At 36.5% G+C, this 22797-nt stretch overlaps 2 protein-coding genes across 3 annotated transcripts; one reads left to right on the top strand and one right to left on the bottom strand.

Annotated features, from left to right (window-relative positions):
- Positions 1-237: 237 nt before the first annotated feature.
- On the bottom strand, positions 238-6157 carry dazap2 (DAZ associated protein 2). The gene is made up of 4 exons (XM_032556821.1): positions 6010-6157; positions 3438-3556; positions 3104-3352; positions 238-3027 (listed from the first exon to the last, which is right to left on the bottom strand). Exons 1-4 carry the CDS (start codon positions 6020-6022, stop codon positions 2899-2901), a joined length of 510 nt encoding a protein of 169 aa, XP_032412712.1. The 5' UTR covers positions 6023-6157; the 3' UTR covers positions 238-2898.
- A 1166-nt stretch (positions 6158-7323) lies between these two features.
- Positions 7324-22264, top strand: pou6f1 (POU class 6 homeobox 1). Of its 2 annotated transcripts, none has more exons than XM_032557218.1 (11): positions 7324-7696; positions 8311-8400; positions 11009-11201; positions 12035-12171; positions 13656-13881; positions 14952-15190; positions 15277-15405; positions 16773-17006; positions 17761-17848; positions 17934-18102; positions 19321-22264. In XM_032557218.1, the coding sequence occupies exons 2-11, from the start codon at positions 8347-8349 to the stop codon at positions 19661-19663; spliced, it is 1812 nt and encodes a 603-aa protein (XP_032413109.1). In that variant the 5' UTR covers positions 7324-7696; positions 8311-8346; the 3' UTR covers positions 19664-22264. The 2 variants fall into 2 exon arrangements, with proteins under 2 accessions (XP_032413109.1, XP_032413135.1); XM_032557244.1 differs by lacking the exon at positions 7324-7696 and adding an exon at positions 9818-9898 and having other exon boundaries at positions 8314-8400.
- Positions 22265-22797: the final 533 nt, after the last annotated feature.

A 22797-nucleotide genomic window follows, 5' to 3' on the forward strand; every position in this document is an offset into this window, starting at 1 on the left:
CCGGGCCTTGAGTTTGACACATGGGTTCTAGAGATTTATGCTGGGAAGCTAGTTCGTTAAACTAATAAATCAAATACACGCGCTGTTTATGTAATTTTCAGCATAAAGTTTGTGTTAAAATAACTGCTTTGCTTTACAAAGATTTTTTTTTTTTTTTGGAAATGGGAAGCATGTTTATTAAACTAATAATTGCCTGTTGCAAAAACCAAAATAAAAAAAATAAATAAATCTCAGATGTTGTCAACATAGGAAACTTTTTACTATTCTACCAAGGGACTACACAAATGCATACAAGAACAAACTTACCACATTTCAAATTTCCAAAATAACCTTTATTCTAAACTTACATTTTAAATTTTAAGTTTAGTATAAAAAAGTTAAGTGCACCTAAGTTCTTTTTTTTTTTCCAAAGTATTTCATCCTTGACATGTCTCAGCAAACCGTAGTGACACTCATCTCCTTTAGTAATCTTAAAAGATAGAATGTGTACCAAAGTACGTCACATCACTTTAGTACATACATCTATTTTACAAAATGTTGTAAAGAGAATCCCTGAACTATAAATGTCCATAATCCTTCAACAAAGAATGTCCCGTTTGCTGGCTGTGGTTGGCATAGCATCTACTAGTCAGTTGTGAGTTTACAGTACTTCATAATGCTGGAATGAAGCCACTTAAGCTGCTTTACAATCGGAGCAGAGATGGAAAGAAAAGAAGAAAACTTCCGTTTGAGTTACAGCTGTTAAAGTTTTAATAGCTGTGGCCTTTTTGTTTAGAAAAAAACAGGTTGAGCTGCCTGAAGTGACAGCAGGAGTTGTTTTTTTTTTTTGTTTAAAACCTCGTCATGTCAGAAAAAGGAAACAGATTTCCAGAAAGTTGGTTTGGGATTTAGTTAATTATATCACTAAAAAGCCAACGTTTTGACTTTCGTTTCTGTTAGCCACAGCTATTAAGATTTTATGCTGCGTGTCGGATACCCAGTGACACTCATTCACACCACAATGATAAATGCTTACAAATATTAGTTTGTGGTATCCATACAGACAACATGTCTAGCTTCAAATACTTTATTTAGTTTTTGATTGACTCCAAAGATGCATGAAAGCATTTTTTTATTTTTTTTAAAATGACTTAAATAAACATGCTGACAGTCATGTAGCCTCATTGCAAGATCTTTGCATACACTTTGAGGCTTTTGAACAACATGGCACATCTTTACATTAATCTTTTAAATGGAATAAAAATGGACTCAAAACTGTTGAAAAATGTCACAGCTTTTTTTTCCTTTTCATTTAAAAAGTCATGAAAACAGAATGTAAAAAGAGATTAGCCCCTTTATTTCTGCAACTCCTCAGTTTTGCTTAGCAGTGCATTTCAGATAAAAGGTACATTAGCAAAAGGTGCAAAGTATGCAGCAACTCAAAGATGCAGGTGACTCACACATAGTGACAGAAAAAAAAATCCACAATAGATTGCAGTCATGGGAAACTGAAGGCTTGAGGAGCCAACAGTGTCACAACTTCTTGTTCAAGGATATGTTTGCTTTTTCAAACGGTGACGATTAAAATTTGATGTCACAACTTATTCTAAATGCATTGCCGGCTAGATCTTTGGCACAACCAGCTCATTGGTTATACTGTCGAATGTTTTCATTAGCCTAACTACTCGTGTAAATCAGTCAAAAATATTGAACCAAGAAAAGAAAACTGAAGTATTAAATGCATTTTTGTGAAATGGTTACAATGTTCTAAGAAGAATGATTTTTTTCATACAACTTTAAAGATGTGTAAACAAAAAAAAATCCTAGAACAAAAAAAAAAAGCATAGCTCTGTAGATCTGAATAATAAATGCGCAGTGATAAACTCTGGGTATCCGACCGTGGAATAGAAACAGGATACATAAAAAGATAAAAATGTTACACCAACCACCCCTTTCTGTTCATCTTACTATTTGGATTTACTTTAAATTTCTTTCCTTTAAGTTTACTGAAGTTAATTTGCTTCGATTCAGGGTTATCCCCAGTGCTCTTTGGCACTCGACTATGTTCATCTACAAGTTGCCCAACAAGGTACAGTAAACCACTTGAGATATTGCATTAACTCTTTTCTTAAACACATATTTGTTTTTGCTTTAAATTAAATTTATTTATTTTACAACTGATTGAAATGGAACAATCTCTCAGAAAGTTCATTGTGCAACAAATTTATTGTGGTGTTTTTTTTTTTTGATACTGTGCAAAAGACAAGACAGGTCTAACTAAATGCATCCAGGATGCTGATTCTTTTTTTTTTATATATAGCAGAGATGGTAACATCCCCTGATCATCATACTGGTATTTACACAAAACTATTACACTCCTATTAATTAAACTACACTAGAGATTTTCAAAAACAACAAGTGGAGATTTCTTTTAGTTTGCGCTTTGCGACTTTGTAACTTTGCTTCTTTGCGTTTTACTTTCACCATAAAGCAGCTAAACTATATAATGTAGGTTTGTTATTTCAACATTTTATCTAAGTAGTTGTACAGGAATACATGAATATCTCAGTGTTATTTGTGACCATTTGATCAAAGGAGAATAGCTCTCCTGAGCAGAGACAGACGCCTGAAATAAAGTCCAATCTGGAGCGACCGAAGACTTTCGATTATGGAGACTTAAAATTTAAAATCTGTAGCTTTTTTTCCTCTCAGGCGGTGAGAATTATCATTTGATCTGTTGGTCAGAAGTGGAGTACTGTACCTTTAACAAGGGCTCTAAAATATTACATTCCGTTAGGTGATATCAGTATTGTGGCATGGCCAAGCAGCCTGAAGAGGAAGGCGTATGGAATAAAGAAGGAACTGGGGAATCATCTGGGATGGGCTTTTATGCATGAACCAGGAGGGGAATAGCTGCTGTTACCAGATGGTATACCCTCCACTGGATCCACCCAGGAAGAAGTTATTCTTGCGCTGCGCCATGACAACATTGGCGCCCTGCATGGCGGCCAGCTGAGCAGCATTAGGGGGGTGTCCAGGCGGTGGGGGCTGAAGGGAAAGCAGGAAAAACAGACTCAGTTGACAGTTTTCGCCTAAAGCAACGCATTTTGACGTAAACACTCACGGGGATGGAGACGCTGCTGCCGGCTGTGAAGCGAGCGCCGGCGTCAAAGCCGCTGTCCACCATCACGGTTGATCCATGGGGGTAAACGGCTCCCATGGGGTAGTAAGCCATGGGGACATTCTGGCCCACCGGACCCACTTGCATGTGTGGCTGCATGGGCATGTACACCTGATGGCCAGCGTAGGGAGAGGACATCTGCGGCACCTGACCAGGCACCTGAGGTGGAAGCACATATCTGGGCTGGTATATCTGCACACAGAGAGACGGAAAGCAAAATTAACCCTTCAGAAATTATAACCTGTCATAGTGTTCAACTTCCAGATTGCTAAGTTACCTCAGAATATGCAGGTGGTGTGTCTGTGTAGGGAGGTGCCTGAGGAGACATTTGCATAGCAGGAGGGTATACAGGTGCAGTACTCTGCTGAGGGTACACAGACTGCTGTGGATATGAACCTGCAAAACAACACATTCGGTTTTAAACTAAATACTAAAACCCCAGGGACTGACAGGGAATCCCCAGGTTCAGAAAGGGACTAAAGGATGATGATGAAGCCAAAAAATGTGTGTGAAACCAGGACAAAATGAATGGAAACTAGGGCTGCAACTAACAATTAGTCTAACGATTAACCGGATAAAGAAATTTGCACATTCTGCAGATTTTTCATTTTATCACAGGAAGATTTTTTTTTTTTGTAGAAAAACATAAAAATCTTATTTTAATGACGTATCAGCCTAAAATGCAACACAGTATTCTTTTAGTGAACTCTTAACCATTTGTAGCAAAGGATGCATCTGCAGATAAAAAAAAAACACATCTAACAAAAACATGTGGAAAGTTCAGTCTTATCTTCTTGACTCATCAATACAGTGTATGGCTGATCTGTTGATTATTGTTTGGATTAACTGATTAATAACTGAAGAGTAAATAATTTTTTATTTTTTACAGAACATGAATCGGGTAAAGCCCAAACTATGCCACTAATGAGGATTACCAAGGATTACACGTTGTTAATTCAGCAAATGTCCTTTTTTAAATCCGTATACAATTATTTGATTACTAAATTAGTTGACATTTATCTCAATAATTGATTAATCATTTCAGCTCTAATGGAAACATAATTAGAGCTGAAATAACAGTGCTGTGCTCCGGGTAAATATTTCTGGTCAAAAACTGGTCACGGTGTGAAAACTAAAGACCATCACTCCAAATAAAGTAACCTTGTTTTAAAGCTAAGCAGCCAACCACATGCTGGCTACCCGAACGTAGAATCAGACCAATTAACTTACTGTTACCTCGTTAGACTTGTGTTATTCTGCAAACAGCAGAATAATAACAATAGATAATATTCTGCTAATAACCACTTAAAAATGAGTGAATCATGTTGCAAAATATAACTAAGAATCAATGTTATTTTACTTCAGCAGGAGTGAGTAATTTTTGCAAGTAAGTCATGACATATCGGCGTTAATATCAGAATCAGGCGATATTAGTAATTATTTAACATATCGGTAATCTGATAATTAAAACTGGGCCGATATTAACAACCAGTGTTTATTTCCATCTTCTAGCCTCTTGTATTTGTTCGATCAAATTTGTATCCCTAATATTTGCTTCTGTCTATCAAATTAAATATTTAAGGTCATATACAATTTTGTGTAAATGCTGATTTTAAATTTGTATAAAAGGTTAATATACAAAGAGAATCTGCATAGATAGTTCTCCTTGTATCAATGTGGATTACTTATTACTTATTGTATTTTATTTTATATTGAATTATCTTTGAATGTCTGTGTTATAAAATTAACCCTGTGCAAGGAGAATTTCTACCACCTATGGGACAAACAAAAATCGTATATCGATCAAATATTAAAACATGAAGCAAAAGCAATAAGAAAATTAAGGCATTTAGGTTTTTATTTTGCTGTTTTATGCAGGTAAATGGAGATTAAAAACTAAATTTTACAACATGAGCGTGGACAGTTTGGTTATTTGCAACCAAACAACTATACTTTATTAGGAACGATGAATAACAAATGATAATATATATAAGCTGATTTCACAAAAAAACTGTGTGTTAAAAGAATCTGAAAAATATTAAACTGAAAATAAATAGAGAATAATAAGATGTAACCTAAGTCGTAAAACTGTAATTGTAAAACATCTACATCATGTTTTACAATTATATAGCTAACAAGTCAGAATTATCAAAAAAACAAAAGATCTCAAGGCAACTGAATTCACTTTATTCTAATACCATCACAGAGAAACGTGACGTAGTTTTAAAAAAAAACAGCATAAGGTAAAACAGTTTATTAAAATGTTGCTCTTTTTCTTTGTTGCTGATTTTTAATGGATAAGGCCAGTTCGGTTACAACATAATGGTTAAATGATTGTGAAAGCAAAACTAGCATCAGCCCTTTGTTTGGGGATGTAAGCGTGTTTAGCTTCTTTTATAGTCTAAAATGATCAGCTAAACAGGAAAACAATATGAATAGATGCAGCAAATAGCCCAAACTAAAACACTCCTTCAGTCTGACTGCAGCAGAATAGGACTTCCATGTTAACAACACAACAGCGAACCAAAACAGTCCAGTTATGGCAGCTTTGCCGTTTTAAATGGTTGTAGCTCGCTAAAAAAAAAAAAACCCAACAAAAAACAAAATGCGACCTGATCTGAATCAGTACACGAATGTAACGAGAAAGTAAAAAAATATATTCATTACAGTATTTCAGACGCGTTTAGGTTCAGTAAGTGAGCTTCCCAGAAGGCGTCAGTTTATTGTTATGTACGTAGCTAAACGTGAAGTCCGCTTTAGATAACGACAGCCCGCTCGGCTCTAGTTCTAACAGCAGCGTCGACTGACGGGCAGCTAGCTGACAAACTGAACCCGCGGCGGAGAAATACCTTTGTTATTCATTGTTGTGGATTGATTCGGAGGCTGAGGAACATCAGTTTGTACGGAGCTCTGCGTATCTTGTCTCGGCCTTGTTACAGGTTTCGGATTGACACTTCCTTGTTTCTTCTTGTTGTTGTGGAAGTGGTTACGTCACCCGTTCTTTATCTGCGGCTGCACGCACGCACGGCTCGCTCGCACGCCCGCGCCCCCTCTGGTGGAAAAGGGGAAATTGCTCAAACGCCAAGTGACACAAACAAAAATGCAAAAAGCGAACTTTAAAGCTAAAAATTACGGAGAAAAATAAGTACATAAAAAACACAAAAATTTTAAATTCAAATAGAATATTTTTTTTAAATTATTTATTACATAGAAATGATTAAATCACAGATTTTAAAAACAGGCTGACCTCTGTCTGTTTGCAAAGAATACAATTATTATACATAAATAAAATATCCTGACCTGAAAAGGGAAGAACACCTTTAATAATTGTTTTTTTTAATGTAAAAATTATTTTATGGTCAATACAAATAAGACATTTTAAAGAAATTGGTAATTTTATTTAAACTGCAATAGCAAAGTTATTCCCAAGCTGGATATTTTACAAATCTGTTTTTTTCTAAACTTATAAAGCCATGTGAATAACAAATAAAAATTTTAAATGTTCAAATTTTAAAAATGTTCATACTCATATTAAAATTATGAATCTAGACCTTTACAATTAAGTGATACAGGTTAAATTTAGCTTAATTTGGCTCATTATGTTCAATGAAAATGACATAGACAACATTTTTTAAATTGAAGTTAAAAGAAGAAAAATTTTCATATGTTTGCACTGGTTTTTCCCAATAAAATTATTTCAAAATAACACAGATTATCAGAGGATTAAAAACATTTATTATTATTATAATTTATTTATTTTTTTACAATAATGCTTGATTACTTTGTTTTAGCAACCAATGTCAACGTGTTTATTGCTTTTGTTAATTACTGATTAACATTGGGTTATTTTCCAATTATTACATATTATAAAAATGACTGAAAAAAATAAAAGAATTGTGCTGTTGTACTGTTTTACTATGTAAAATTTAAAATCAAAATTTAGTAAACAAAAAACACATAAATCTGTGTTTTGTGGTTTTTATTTGCTGTAAGCCATAATCATCCAAATTCAAATATGTAAACGATTTGAAACTGGTTACTCTAAAATCTGCTAATGTGCAACTGTATATCCGAATTCCCTCTAAATGTTTATTTCAGCGTGTGACAAACACTGCTCGACTTTCTCAATGCGGTGTACGTCCCCTTTAAGAGAACCATGGCACCGCTCAAGTCGAGGCAGACATTTTTCAATGCAAGATTTTTTTTCTTGCATAAATTATGTTCATGACGTAGTGCAAAAGGACAATTTTGGGGCAATTTTGTCCGACTTTACAGCTCTGGGGGGATTCCGGGAGACACCTGGAGGATTCCTGATGGTGTGAACTGTTGCAGAAAGGGCACCGTCATTAAATATTAAGGCAGAGGAGATCCTAACATTGCAGCCCTCCTTATCAATGCAAATAGCTCTCTTTTGTGTGCAGTCACAGCGCCTGTCTGGGAGCTGAGATGAATTTCTAATGATGTGTGACTGAAACAAACTGTGACAAGGAGCATTTTAAGAGCGGCGGATTACGGGAAATAAGCTGCATTTCCGCGGTAAGTTGCATATAAAAATCGCACCGTGTCCAAGCTCGTTGCTGGCGCGGAGCAGCGAAATGGCGAGAGGAAATGAGTTTTGGTTAATATGCAATGCTCGTAATTAGCATAATTTATATATTTATGATAAAGAGAGGGAAATGCATAAAATTCGGGCTCTCGGCTCGGCTTGACTGGATTTCCATCGGCTGTGGATGGTGCTGGTCCTCCAAAAAGTGGCTTTTATTGACCAGGATGGGGGTGGGGTGCCCATCAACAGCCGCTGAAGTTTTGACAGATCCTCATCTCTCGGGGGGCTCTGCTGCAACAAACGCACCCTCTTGAGCCTGTTTTGGAGTCTGTTCAGAATTTGCAACCACTTCGTGGATATCTTAACCATGTCTGGTCATGTTTATTTGCAGCTTTTATGCAACACAATATGGCCTGTTTATACTTACAGGCCCCTTTTAATAGTCTGCGTCTGCAGTGACTGAAATGGTCAGAAATAACAGGGAATATTAGCATGTTGGTTTGTTTTAAAGGCAGCAATTGAGTTAAAGTACAAATGCAATAAAACGAAGAATCTCTATTTTTTTTAGATGTGATATTTGCATAATCAGTATATGTTTATCTAGGATGCCTGCAAGACATTGTCTAAGTTGCAGCAAGCCATGAACTCCCAGGATCTTCCTGCCCAAGATGGCCCGCTCACTGTCAATGAGCAGGTAAAAGATCACCTGTTATTCATAACAGTATAATAGTATTCTCCTTTAACTTTTTCCACATTTTGTCACAGCACAACATCAAACTTTAGAGTGTTTTTTTTTTTTTTTTTGGATATTATGTGATTTACTTACTCAAGGTAACTCATCGTTGTGAAACTGGAGATAAATTAAGCTTCATTTTCCAAGTTGCTACAATTAAACGTCTGAAAAGTCACGTAAATTTGACTCAAACCTCTTTAGAACCACTTTTAGTTCTTTTGAATTATATCGTTACTGCTGTTGCAGATCTAGAAGTTAAAGGTTATTTTTTTTCATTCTTCTTTGCAAAATTGCTCAAGCTCACTTCGACGAGGTGAAGAGCATTTACAAACATCAAATTTAAAGTTTTGCCACAGGTCAATTGGACTTATGTCTGCACTTTGACTAGACCATGCACTTATAATGTCATTTAAACTTGGGCTCCACAATTTTGTCATCACATTATCGTTTGCAGTATTGTGATCAAAAAAACCTTCTTGTTTGTATTATTCAGTTGGATATGATTATATATTTGGCCGGTTGGATGAATAAAAGCCCTTGAGGCTCATGATTCATTGTGGAGTTTTAGTCTGTTGAAGGTGGTGTGCAGTATTAGTTAGATTCACTCCAAATTATTCCTTTGCATGGCTAGTGTGTTTAAATTTAGCTTCGTCTGACCACCTTCGACATATTTTCTGTATAAACCAATTACAGCAATTAATTGAACAGAATTTTAGTTGGTTATATCAGAGTGCAGAGCAGAATACAAACACATATATCACTTAAACATTTAAGTTGTGGTCCAAAATGATAATATTTCTTCCTCTTCCTGATTATGTTCTATGTTGTGTTGGTTTCAACTAGCATCCCAGTAAAATATGTCAAAGTTTGTGGTTGTAATGTGAATTTTTTTTAAAAGTTCTAGGAGAATAAATACTTAATCATGGAATTGTGTAATTACAATAAGTCTGATCTTCACCACATTTGCTCCTTTTATCGCTCAAGCGATAATTTCCCCCATCATAATAAAAACATAACTGTCTGCCACACGGCTCTCCATTGAGATCACAACTCACTTCTGCATTAATGCTTGACCATTTCTGCTACTCTTTGCTTCAAAGACTGTCAGTGTTTAAACTGCCGTGCTTATTAATAATTTGTTGTGGAGTTTCTCACCTGTAACGCTTTGTGTAGACATAGCCAGCAAGCCAAAGCAATCCTGCTCACAGAGGCATAAAGCTGAGCCTCTGCGTTGCTTGGGCTGCTTGTTGGCTGATGTCCTCTCCATCATTTCGGTGCACTCATACGCCTTTTTTTTTAAAGTTAGTTTTGTTTTTTGTTTGGTTTTTTTGGGGGTCATCTTGTCCTAACATGTGCTCGGCTTCTCTGTCCTCCTTAGCCATTCACTGTCTGAGAGCAGAAGTTTTTTTCAGCCATTTAAATCCTGCACTTTGAAATTCCCCCTGCCAGGGACAACCAGGTACGCATCACCATCTCTCTCTCTCTTTCTCCCTGCGTTCGTCTCCTCTGCATCCTGTCTTCCAGCCGCCTTGCTGCCTCTGCTTGGTCTTTCATTATTTCACTTTGTGAATCATCAACTATAGGTCAGCGCTGGGTTTACAACATGCTGGTAGACGGGGAGAATTATTGACGTTAGCACATAAAAGTATTCATATCTCTCGAACTGTGCCAGACAATAGAAAGGGCTTACTGGCCACCAAAGATTTTTCTTCCTTCATGTTTTTTTAATGCTTTGTATAAAACTCAAAAGCCGGTATCAGGTGAGTTGTATTAATGTTTTGGGTTTTTCTTTTTTTTCTTTTTTTTTTTTTAGATATAAACAATATTTGAAAATTAGGAAGTGATAGTAGATTTCTTTGGGAAAACATGGAGAAATTGGCCAGAGTACAAATTAAACGTATCATGCATCCTTTCCTACCTGCAGATATATAGAACTATGTATTAATTGACAGTTAATTGTGTTGCAGTAGTAAAACAATTTTTCTATTGTGGATAAGGTACCAAAAGTGGCCCTAGCCCAGGTGCCCACATCCTTAATTTGTATTTTATTAAAGATCCAATCATAAAAAGGGTTTCAATCTGTTTCCAATTTTTTGGGTCATCAATTATTTTCTATTATGTTGACAAGATATTGTCATGTTTTACTTGTGGTCAGGGGCCAAACAAAATAATTTCAAGGGCCACAACTGGCATATACTGTATACAGCACAATCCCGAGAGGCTGCAAAAGACTCGTTCTTTTATCAGGACAAACCTAAATATACGACCAAAACTGCATTGGAGCGGTTCTGATTAAAGCAATCACATGTGCTAGAGTGGCCTAATCAAAGTTCAGATCTAAATCTAATTGAGAGTCTTTGGCAAGAGTGGAAAATTAATGTTCACCATCCGTTCTGACTGTGCTTGTCTAAAAATGTTCAAGAGGTTTAAATATTTTTACCAGAACCCAAGGAGGACTTCTTTATGTCTTTTAATAATTTAGCTTACTTTTAAAATGAATTTCTAAATTCTCATCCTGTTGGACAGTTATTTGCTAGATCTCTAATCACCTCATAATTTGCCCCTGCAGGTTATTGTCATGTCCGGTCAGGAGACAATTCGTGTACTAGAAGTCGAGGTTGACGCGTCTCTGCCGTCTTCGGTACCCGATGGGAAGAATGAGGGCAAAACTGCTGAGGAGGAAATGGGTCAGTGTGCAGAGAAAGCTGAAGCTGCCAGCATCCAGAACAGCCCCACAGCGCCCCACGGCATTGGGGAAGCAGGTAAATCATTACTTTAAATCAGTTCCAGAATTGTTTTTCTGGTGTAATGAAGTTTTAATCTTTTGACCTAAAGTGCTCGTGTTAGCACAGCTTCAGTTATTACAGCTGGAAACTGGCAATGAGGTCTGCAATCTGGGCGTGGTGATGGATTCACACCTGAACCTTCAGAGCCACATAAAGACAATTATAAAGTCATCCTTCTATCATCTGAATAAAGGACTAATGTCTCAGCAAGAGTTTGGGAAACACATCCATGCATTTATCTTTAGTTGCTGCAGCGGTGTCTTTACAGGTTTACCTAAAAGGAATCAACCATATCCAGAACGCTGCTGCTGGCGTTCTGACTAAAACCAGGAAGATAGAGCACATCACCCTAGCTCTAAAGTCCCTACACTAAGAGAATAGACTTTAAAATACTGTTGTTAGTTTAAAAATCACTGAACGGTTTATCACCAAAATACACACCAGACATGGAGAGGCAGCATTCAGCTTCTAAGCACCACAAATCTGGAACAAACTTCAGGAAAACTGCAAAACATCCAAAACACTGAGTTCCTTTCAATCAAGACTAAAAGCACACTTTTATAGAGTTGCCTTTGAACCATAGTAAATAGAACATTGGCCAACATTTTAATGTGTATTCATGATTTTAATGATGGCACTCCTCTGTTTTTAGTTTTTACAACTGTTAATTCTATGATGTGTTTATGACGTTTTATTTTTTTTGTATCTTTTCTCAACGTAAAGCATTTTGAACTGCCGTGTTGCTGAAATGTGCGATACAAATAAACTTGATTGATGCTAAAGACAAATCAAACATCTGTGTCCTGCAGTGGTCGGTGAGCAGCAGGGGGCGTCTGCTGATGCGTCGGCTGCTGCTGTCCAAACAGTGAATTCTGCAGCTCCGCTCAGCGTTTCCATAGCCCAACCCCAGGCCACCATGCCCATTACAGTACAAGGTTGTCCACAGGTACGAACTGTGACATCAACTCTAGAGAAAACCTTTAGGAGAAATTAGAGGCAAGACTGCAAGCCAGGGATTGTCATCCAACATCAGTGTCTGACCTCATTTAAAATTTCTTTACTACCTTGTTTTAAGAAGACAATAAAAATGGCCGAATTTCAGTGTTTGGGAAGTTCACTTGAGGATATTTAAATTAAAACTTTGTTCAGATATGATTGCAGATCTAATTTTAGAAAACCAAAAACAGATAGACAGAATATATTGTGTATATACAGTACAGACCAAACGTTTGGACACACCTTTTAATTCAATGAGTTTCCTTTATTTTCATGACTATTGACATTGTAGATTCACACTGAAGGCATCAGAACTATGAATAACACATGTGGAAATATGCACTAAACAAAAAAGTGTAAAACAACTGAAAATACCCCTTATATTCTAGTTTCTTCAAAGTAGCAACCTTTTGCTGTGATTACTGCTTTGCACACACTCTGCATTTTCTTGATGAGCTTCAAGAGGTAGTCACCTGAAATGGTTTTCACTTCATAGGTGTGCCCTGTTAGGTTAATAAGTGGGACTTTTTGCCTTATAAATAGTCATGAAAATAAAGAAAACCCATTGAATTAGAAGGTGTGTCCAAACGTTTGGTCTGTACTGTATATGTACGTATATAAAAACAGAATAAAGAATAAAAATGCTGCACAGTAAGGGCAAATTTTCAACATAAACAGTGTAGTAATAAAAAATAGTTCACCACAGTCCTAACAAATGTGCATCTGAGTTGTTTAATTAAAAATGTACAAAATATGCATGCATGTATGCATTAAAAAACAACAGACTCTTTATAATATGTGAAAATAAAACTGTTAAAACAACAATAATGTGCAGATACCAGCAGAAATATTATTTGAAAAGAATAAAAATGTGCAAATAACTTTGAAAATACTAGCAGGGATGTAAGCATTTTTTGAGTTTTTTGAGAGTAATCAATTAATTTCTGGGTAAATTAAAATGAGCTCAATAATTTCCATTTTAATTATTGAATACCTTTTGATACTTGGACACAAAATAATCTTTTTTATTTACAGATCCGTTCTGTGTGGTTTTTATTTCCATTTAATTTGTTGTTTTTGGTTGTGGTGATTCATTTTGGATATTTAAAACATCTTCCAGGTCCAGTGTAAAATATTATTTACAAAATTACAGTCTATGCCATTATCATTACATTACTTGAAAGTAATTTCAAAACAACAATGGAATTGTTTATTGCAGTAATTACTGTGACAAATGATCATCCAGCAAAATGTTTTAATTGTGACAGGCCTAGTTGAGATCAGTGATGGTGTTGAGTGTGAGATCATATTCTACATAAACAAAAGTATCCCTTTCATAACTAAACAAATAGATTTAGACAAATTGCACCAACTTAAGTTATTTTCCTGTACAGGTGTATAAGGATTTTGCCACTTTGTGCTCTACAACACCAGGTTCTGACCCAGGAAGGCCTGGCCACTTTGATGACTGGTATGATGGCTCAGACTGGTTCACTGGGTCAACCTCTGCTTATTCCCCTCAACATTGCCGGTTCCATCGCCGGCCAGGGCGGCTTAGCGGTTTTCACTCTGCCAACCACCAACGTAGCCACTCTCCCTGGCCTCGCAGCCGCAAACCCAGCTGGGAACCTCCTCAAGCTGCCCTTTGCTGGCCTACAGGGTAAAACACAGTTCACCTGCTGCTTGTTTCCCCCTCTGTCATCCAGAAATTTATCTATATTAGATTCTTTTTTACTTATTTTACTTCCCACACTACCAAAAATGCTAAATCTTACCAAGTACTTTTTTTTCTACTTTTTAGTACAAAAATTGTAGTACGCTTGAAATATGACAAAATTAACTTATAAGTAACTTTTAAGCAAGATATAGGAGATTGTTTTAGGTCAATAATTCCTTAATACTGAAATCAAGTGAAATCAAGTGACAATCTGCCAGTGGAACTAGAACTGGGTTGCTAGGTGACGGGCTGGGATTGGCTGTGGTTGCTAGGTAACGGCACAGTGCCCAACTGTCATTTTTGACATTAGTAAAATAATCTGCCAGTGGAACTGATACTTTTTCATCAATATTAAGAAATTATTTACTTAAAACAAGTCCTGTATCTTGTAAATAATTCCTTTGTATTGGTGAAAAGATACCAGGTTTTCTAGTACTATAAGTTATTTCACTTATTCAACTTTAAATAAAATAAAAACTTCATTGATCCCAAAGGGAAATTAAATGTTGTTGTAACTCATTTTAAGTCAAATTCTTCAGATAGTTATTGTAGATAGTGACGGCTGTTGGCAGGAAGGATCTCTTGTAGCAGTCAGTATTGCAGTGAATTTCAAGAAGTCTCTGACTGAACACACTCTCTTTTGCCAAAGCAGTCTCATGAAGAGGATGGTTATGGTTGTAAATAATTTTCTTGATTTCATAAAGAATACTTTTTTGCATCATATAACAAGATATTCTTCCCATGTAAGTGAAATAATCTGCCAGTGGAACAAGTTGTTTTAATATTAAGGAATTATTGTCCTAAATTACTTTTCTATCTTGCTGAAAACTTTCTGAAAACCTTCTTGTAAGTACGTTTTGTTTTACTACAAGTGTACCAAGAAATTTGCACTAAAAAGCACCAAAAACACTTGGAACATTTTTGTGTTTTTGCAGTGCATAAAGATATGTAAACTCTTAAATATTAATAATCTCATCACCTAATAGCTCCATTTTGTCATTTTCTCTTTTTAGCTGCAACAGTTCTGAACTCAGTCCAGCCCCAGCTACAGGCAAATGCACAGGCAATGTTCCAGCCTCAAGCAGCACCTGTACAGCCGGTGCCTCCTCAGCAAACTCAAGTCACCAACGCACAGGTCACTAACGCCCAGGCAACGGCTGCCCAGGTGACCTCTGTGGCCAACACCATCTCCCAGCCCAACATTTCCGTGGCAGCACTTCAGACAGCAGGACTGTCCATCAACCCGGCCATTGTAGGGCTCATGCAGCTCATCATTTTTCACGTTTTGCCTGTTTGCTTCTCATCTTTAACCGTGTTTATATATATATATTTTCTTAGATAAGTGCTGCTTCTTTGGGTGCACAGTCTCATTTCCTCAGTTCTCTCACATCAACCCCCATCATCAACAGCGCCATGCCCAGTATGGCTGGCATCACCAGCCAGATCATCACAAACGCCCAGGGTCAGGTAGGTTCCAGTCACAAACAAGCTGTGATATGATGTGAGATTAAGTGATACAGGTGTTTAATTCTTAAAGATAATCTATCTTGACCACCAAATAAGCCTGGAATGGACTTCACCCGACCTGTGAAGGTGTGCTGTGGTATCACACTGCAAAAACACAAAATCTTACCAAATATTTTTGGTCTAGTTTTGACTGCAAATATTTTATCACACTTAAAATAAGACAAAGCTAACTTATAAGTAACTTTTCAGCAAAATATAGGAGTTTGTTTTAAATAATCAATACCTTAATATTGATTAAAAAATTACTAGTTCCACTGGCAGATTATTTCACTGATAATAAGACATTTTCCTATGTTGTAAGTGAAATAATCTGGCAGTGGTACCAGTACTTTTTAATCACTATTTATGCAATATTTACTTAAAACTAGCTACATCTTGTCAAAAAGTTATTTATAAGTAAATTTGTCTTATATTTAGTGTGATAAGATACTTGCACTAGGAGCTAGACCAAAACTACTTTGTAAGATTTTGTGTTTTCGCATTGCAGACCTTGAAATCACTGCAAAATACAAACCTTTACAAAGTACTTTTTGTCTAGTTTTTAATGCAAATAGCTTAGTACACTTGAAATAAGACAAAATTAACTTAAAAGTAACTTTTCAGCCAGAAATTAGAACTTGTTTAAAGTAAATAATACCTTAATCCTGGTTAAAAAGTACTCGTTCTAGGGCGTGCCGTGGTGGCGTAGCGGTTAGTGCGACCCGTATTTGGAGGCCTCGAGTCCTCGACGCGGCTGTCGCGGGTTCGACTCCCGGACCCGACGACATTTGCCGAATGTCTTCCCCCTTCTCCTTCCCCGTTTCCTGTCAGCCTACTGTCATATAAGGGACACTAGTGCCCACAAAAAGAACCCCTGGAGGGGTAAAAAAAAAAAAAAAAAGTACTCGTTCTAAGTCAGCTGCATATTGTCCGAAACGAGCAAAAACATCGTCCTCCAACTACTTCCTGTCATCTTCTTTGTCATTTCAGTCAGTAGTAACATCTGGTTGTTGATCATGTGACTGGTGTGATGTAAATAAAGTGTTTCCATTGCAATTTTGCAAAATACATCTATTTCAATATGGCCGAAAAACCACCTCATTCTAGCGCAAAAACTTTTTATCAGAAAACAAAATTATTTTCAAAATTGCTTTTTCCATTAAGAACATTTATTTTCATAATTTCAATTTGTCCAGTTTTATAGTTAATGAAAATGCAGCTATTGGGGAAAAAAGTTGTTTTTATTATTCAGTGTATGTAAACTTCTAATTACAACTGTGCTTATATTGCTGCTTGAAATAATTTATTTTGTTTTACACAATGTGCAGGTGATAGGAACCCTCCCTCTGCTGTTGAACCCAGCATCTCTGGCTGGAGGGACCACAGCTCCCTCTCTGTCCCTGCAGGGTCTGCAGGTCCAGACCATCGCCCCACAGCTGCTCCTCAACACCCACGGCCAAATTATCGCAACTATGGGAAATGGACCTGCTGCCGTTGCAACTTCTGCTGCAGTTCTACCCAAAACTACAGCTCCTCCTACAGTTAACAAACCAAACGCTCAGGTAGAGGAATAAATCTTGTTTGAACTGAAAGAAAAGCCCTGAAATAAACCAAATTAGTGACAATGAAATCAAAGGGGCAGTATTACTGTATATAAAATAGATTTTTTGAGCAGTACATCATGTTATCATATTATTTTCTCACCAAAACATATCTGGAGTGTTGCCTTGATTCAAGGATTGAGAAATCCTCTAATCTCCATGGCAACCATTCATCTATGCAAAACAGCCGGGTGGACATAGCCCCGCCTTCGAGGCGGAGCTCCTCCTTAAAGCTGCAGTTTCCAAGTTTTCAAGCTCACAGAGCAGTCTTCCTCCCCAACTATCCCACTCAGCTCCATCAGACTAGCCAGCAGGAATTAGCAAACACCTGGTGGAACTGTGCATCTACTGAGCTCATCATATAATCTGCTGCTTAGTAAAAATGTTGTGAAGATTTCCTGAAGGCGGAGCTTCAGAAAGAGCAGGAATTTTTAAAGACACAGAGGCTCAATTTCAAGGCTTTAAAAGAAATATGTATCAAATTTCTTTTATTTGATACATATAATGTTTTAATAACAACTGAAGGTAGCATACAGCAGTTACTCAATTGTGCTATAAAACAGCCTGGAAATACATAATACTGCCTCTTTAAGAGAGCAGAGAGATGTAGAAGTTTCTGTTCATCCTCAAATAAGCAGCATCTATAAATTGTGACCATTACTGTTTATTTTCAGTGACAAGTGTCACTCAGTCACCTGTTGTCATTGCACCGCAGCCGTCTGCACTGAAGACCTCGGCCGCGCTCACCTCAGCAGCACCCATCGCCTGTGGAGACATGGCCAAAGTGGGGCAGCTTGTCAGCAGTACGTACACCTGCTTCTCTACCCTCAGCAGAGGAATGTTTAAACAGCAGCCAGATATTTTTAACCAGGCTCCTCACAATTTCAGAGCCTCAGCAGGCAGTCAGCAGCGAGGAAGGGATTAATTTGGAGGAAATCCGAGAGTTTGCCAAGAACTTCAAGATCCGTCGGCTGTCGCTGGGCCTCACGCAGACACAAGTAGGGCAGGCCCTCACTGCGACAGAGGGTCCGGCGTACAGCCAGTCTGCCATTTGCAGGTAAGTAACTCACCTGTTCTTTTTTTGCCGTCATTCCTTTGAAGCTTTCCTCTGTGTTTCCCCTTGTAAAAGTGCCAGTGATTCATCACACGCTGACGCTGTGTGCAATGCGTCAGACAGTTCTTCTTCACAGCCAAAATGTTGACTCACAGAGGGAAGGGAACGTTTTTGATGATCGTATTCTGCTGAGGAACAAATGGAACGGTCCACTGAAAGACAGGATGTGCTTTTACTGCTATATTACTGGAAACAGATCCTATTTGAATTATCCATTTACAGTTAAATTAATTAGAGTATATTCCCCACAACTGGTTATACAAAAGTATTCACATTTATTTTTTACATTTTGTGTCGTTTCAGCCACAGACATCAGTGTATTTCATTTAGATTTTATGCAACAGATTCTTGAAAATGTTCTGTGTGTTGGCATTCAACCGCCTTTATTGATCCTAAATGAAATTAAAAGCTTAAAATGCCATCAAAAGCCACCTAATCGGTAAATAGAATCCACAGGTGACATATTATGCTTCCTTAAACTGGTTAGGATAGGTCGATGGTTGATGCACAAAATTATTCTTGGATAATGAAAATTTAGTCTGATCAGTTCTGCCTATTTTGAGCTCCTTTCATAATTACCTGTTTTTGGGTCTCTTGTCACTTTAAATCCAAATGAGCTGCTGGCCCACCACCTCAAACTCAATGTTATGCAATTATACAACCAAACATCTTTAAAAAGCATTAGTAGAGCCTCCTGCCCAACAAACAAGAATGCAGTAAGTGGTTTCTGGATGGTAAGTCAAGAAAAAAAGCACTTGTCTTTTCTAGCAGGCTTTGTACAGCGCATAGAGTGATAAAACCAGCTGACCAAATTTCCTGCTAGGTGACAGCGGAGCTCCCCTGAGGTTGCTAGGTAACGGGTGGGGCTTCGCCGAGGTTGCTAGCTAACGGGGCAGTGCCTGCTGATTTGTTACATTCGCAAGGGTTTTGAAACGGCTAATTTTCTAGACGCCATAAAACATTAACTTATTTCGTATACCTTATTCTTTAAGCTCTGGACTGTTTTTTAGAAGCAGTAGTGACCTAAATGGACGTACAAAAATGTGTAAAATTTGAATTGTGAGTAAGTTTCTTTTAAAACTCATTTTGTAAAGGTCCATTTTAGGTTTTGCTGTCATTTCTATTGTTGATTGGAAAAGTTTCCCCTCCTTTCTGCCTCAGGTTTGAAAAGCTTGACATCACCCCCAAGAGCGCTCAGAAGCTAAAACCGGTTTTAGAGAAGTGGCTGGCTGAGGCCGAGCACTGGAACCAGAAAGGCCAGCAGAACCTAATGGAATTCGTTGGCGGCGAACCGTCCAAAAAGCGCAAACGGCGCACCAGTTTCACGCCGCAGGCGATCGAGGTCCTTAACTCCTACTTTGAGAAGAACGCTCTGCCGACAGGCCAGGAGATTACAGAGATCGCAAGAGAACTGAATTATGACAGAGAGGTGGTCCGGGTCTGGTTCTGCAACAGACGACAGACACTGAAGAACACGAGCAAGATCAACGTCTTCCAGGTTTAGGAACAACCTCATTCTCATCCTCATTAGGGTGGGTAGAAAGTTGAGTTTTTGTTTTTTTTTCTAAATAAAAATCAAGAAAATTGTAAAGTTGTGTATGAAAAACGAGTTAGAATTGTGTTCTCAGGTTGTGTATGTGAACACAGTTTGGTGCATACTCAGTTACACTGCATGGTCCTTTTTGATTTACAGTTTTACACTGCAAAAACACAAAATCTCACCAAGTAATTTTAGTCTAGTTTCTGATGCAAATGTATCAGTACATTTAATAAGAAAAAACTAACTTACAAATAACTTTTCAGCTGGAAATATGAGGTTTTACTTGTTACATTGGCAGATTATTTCACTTATAACACGACATTTTTTCATGTTATGCCTGAAATAATCTAATGGAACAAAGGAAAGGAGTTATTGACTTAAAACAAGCTCATCTTTCTTTCAGAAATCTTATAGACATTTGCGCTTGAAACTGGACCAAAAATACTTTTATGTCAAGATTTTGTGTTTTTGCAGTGTAACATGCCATATTTAAGAAACTTGATCTACCTTTTTTTAATAAGTGGTTTTATAAGCTAACCCTTCTCATATATTTTAAGTGTTTGTACAGTATCGGTTTTGTTCTTTTGTATGTTATTCTGTCATTAGCATGTTTGAAAAATATGCAGAACAATAGGACAGTTTTAGCTGGTCGTTTACCTGGAGGTTCGTCAGACTCTGAAAAGGCAATAACCTTATTTTCAGTTTTAAGTGAAACACCAGTTACTTTAATTCTGCCCAGCGCTTTGGGACAATCACCTCTTTGATAGATAATCAGAAACACGAGATTGTTCTTTCTCATTTGGTCAAACCGCGTGAACTTAGTCACAATCTCAGTTTTGATTACATCAGACGCTGCAGACACACCAGGTTTGTTGTAAACTAAAACTGTGGGTGTCTCTTTTTCATGTGTCATGGCTGAATGTGTGACTTTGGCGACTATGATGCATGAATACACCAATCTGTCTGTTGGACATTATTTTTTACCCTTTGAACAGTGCTTGTTCTGTTCAAAGGGTATTTTGCCTCATTACCTAATATCTTTAACTTACAGTTAGGAATATATTTATTGGCACCTCTGGTAAAGATGCATTAAAAAGCCCTAAAATAAATTAATCTTTCAATGCAGTAGGTTAAATTCACTCTGAAAACGTATTCAGTGGAGAAAAACAACCCACAAATATTAGTTCCTCTGATGTAATAACTCAGTTTATGTGCAGAGGTCACCAGATTTCTGATTAAATTCATCTTTTATTTTAAACAGTTTCTTTGAAAGGGCTTTTATCCATATTTATTCTTTGGCTCACTACAAGTATTTGTGGTGAAAAGTTAATTCTATGTATCTTTTTACCAAAACATTTTTATGTTTGTAAGGATAAATTAAGCTTTTCTCTGCTATATTTCTCATACAAATGGTTGCCATGGAAACCTGGTGACTTGTATTTGTAGGTCTTTAAATGTGAGCGTCAGAGTTTTATTTTAGTAAGGTAAATTTGGATTCTTATCCAGCCTTGCAACTAAAATAAATTCCTCCCTGTGTTATGCTTTATTCATAACAGAAAGTCATTGATTACTAGATAATAGAGATAAATAAAAAATACTAATTTAAAAAATATGCTCCAATTATGTTTATTTGAGAAAGAATTGTTAGTATGGTTTTTGAATGTACTCAAATTAAAAGTTATATCTACAATGGGCTTATTTTAAAGCTATTTGTTAACAGGAGTGCCAACAAATTCATCCTAACTGGCCTTTAATGTAGATATCACTATCAAGTTTTTTGATGTTCCTCGTAAAATTTGAAATCAAACTCCTTAAACTAATAATAATAAAAAACATTATCAGCTTAGCTGCGTGGAGAAATACAGATTGTTTGGCTAGAATATTCAGTTTGAACAAATTTATGGACATTTCACATGGAAACTTACTTTGGCATTTCTCTTTATCCTTGCCGTTGTTTAAGGATTTGTTTGCACTTTAGTGAAAGCAGGGAAAGTGAATGAGCCGCTTGCAATCACAATTTCAGTCTAGTACCAGATTTACGTGTTTTGTTAAAAAAGAAAGAGGTTTTTGTTTACTGCTATCGATTAGTAAGAAGCTTTTGCAAAATGTAGCAGTAGCCTACTGGCAAAATGACAAAACTTGTATTTACTATATATGCAGATTAAAAAAAAAGTAAATTCTAACAAAATTTTTACTAATATGCATAAATACAAAATGTTTTGAGTTTGTGAAATCATATCTTAATAAATGATGCATTTTATGCTCTATCTCATGGTTGCCTTATGGATAACTTTGGGCTTTTAATGCAGTATACCTAAACATAAAAACATGAGCCTTGCTTTAAAATGTCTACCTTCCTGCTCAGCAATTTAAAAAAATATATAAAATTATGTTTATTGTAGTAAGTTATGTAATAAAGAAAAGTAAACACATTATTTCAGAATAAATAAAAGGTACTACTCATTTCACTTAGCAAGCTGTTGAAGTTTCAGATCTCCACAAAATAAACATTTAATGATTTTTGTCCTTTTCTTTGTCAAAAGAATAAACCATCTTTAACAAATACTTGTATGTATTTGTATTTGTATTTTTTGTCATTTAAATTATTATCATTTTTATATCACACCAACCTTTTTTACTCCCACATGTCCTCTGTTGACATTTCAGGCATAACCTATGGAGAAGTTGGTTACCTGTCTGCACCTGTTCTCTCTATAAAAAAGGATTTATAGACATCATATCCTGATTGCATAATTGATCTTAATTGATATGAATGGCAAGTGCTATCAAAATAGACAGGTGGCATTAATGAAATGGAAACCTTTGTTTCTATGACCTTGTAACTTTTCCTAGGTGTGTCCTAATTGGAGATATCAATGTCAACTTTGTTTTTAAAGCATTATACAGCAAACAAGTTGAACTGCTACACTGCGAGAGATAAGGGATTGAATGTCATAAAGCATTAATTAAATATGCTTTATTTAAAGCATATTTAAATAATTTGTTTTAAACTAAAATTTACAAATACAGCACTTTAACTAATAGAAGTAGTAAAGTTATCAAGTCTAATATGTTTTCTAATAGGATTTACCTGTGTT

Source organism: Xiphophorus hellerii, chromosome 1 (genome assembly GCF_003331165.1).
Source record: "Xiphophorus hellerii strain 12219 chromosome 1, Xiphophorus_hellerii-4.1, whole genome shotgun sequence".
Lineage (NCBI taxonomy): Eukaryota > Metazoa > Chordata > Actinopteri > Cyprinodontiformes > Poeciliidae > Xiphophorus > Xiphophorus hellerii.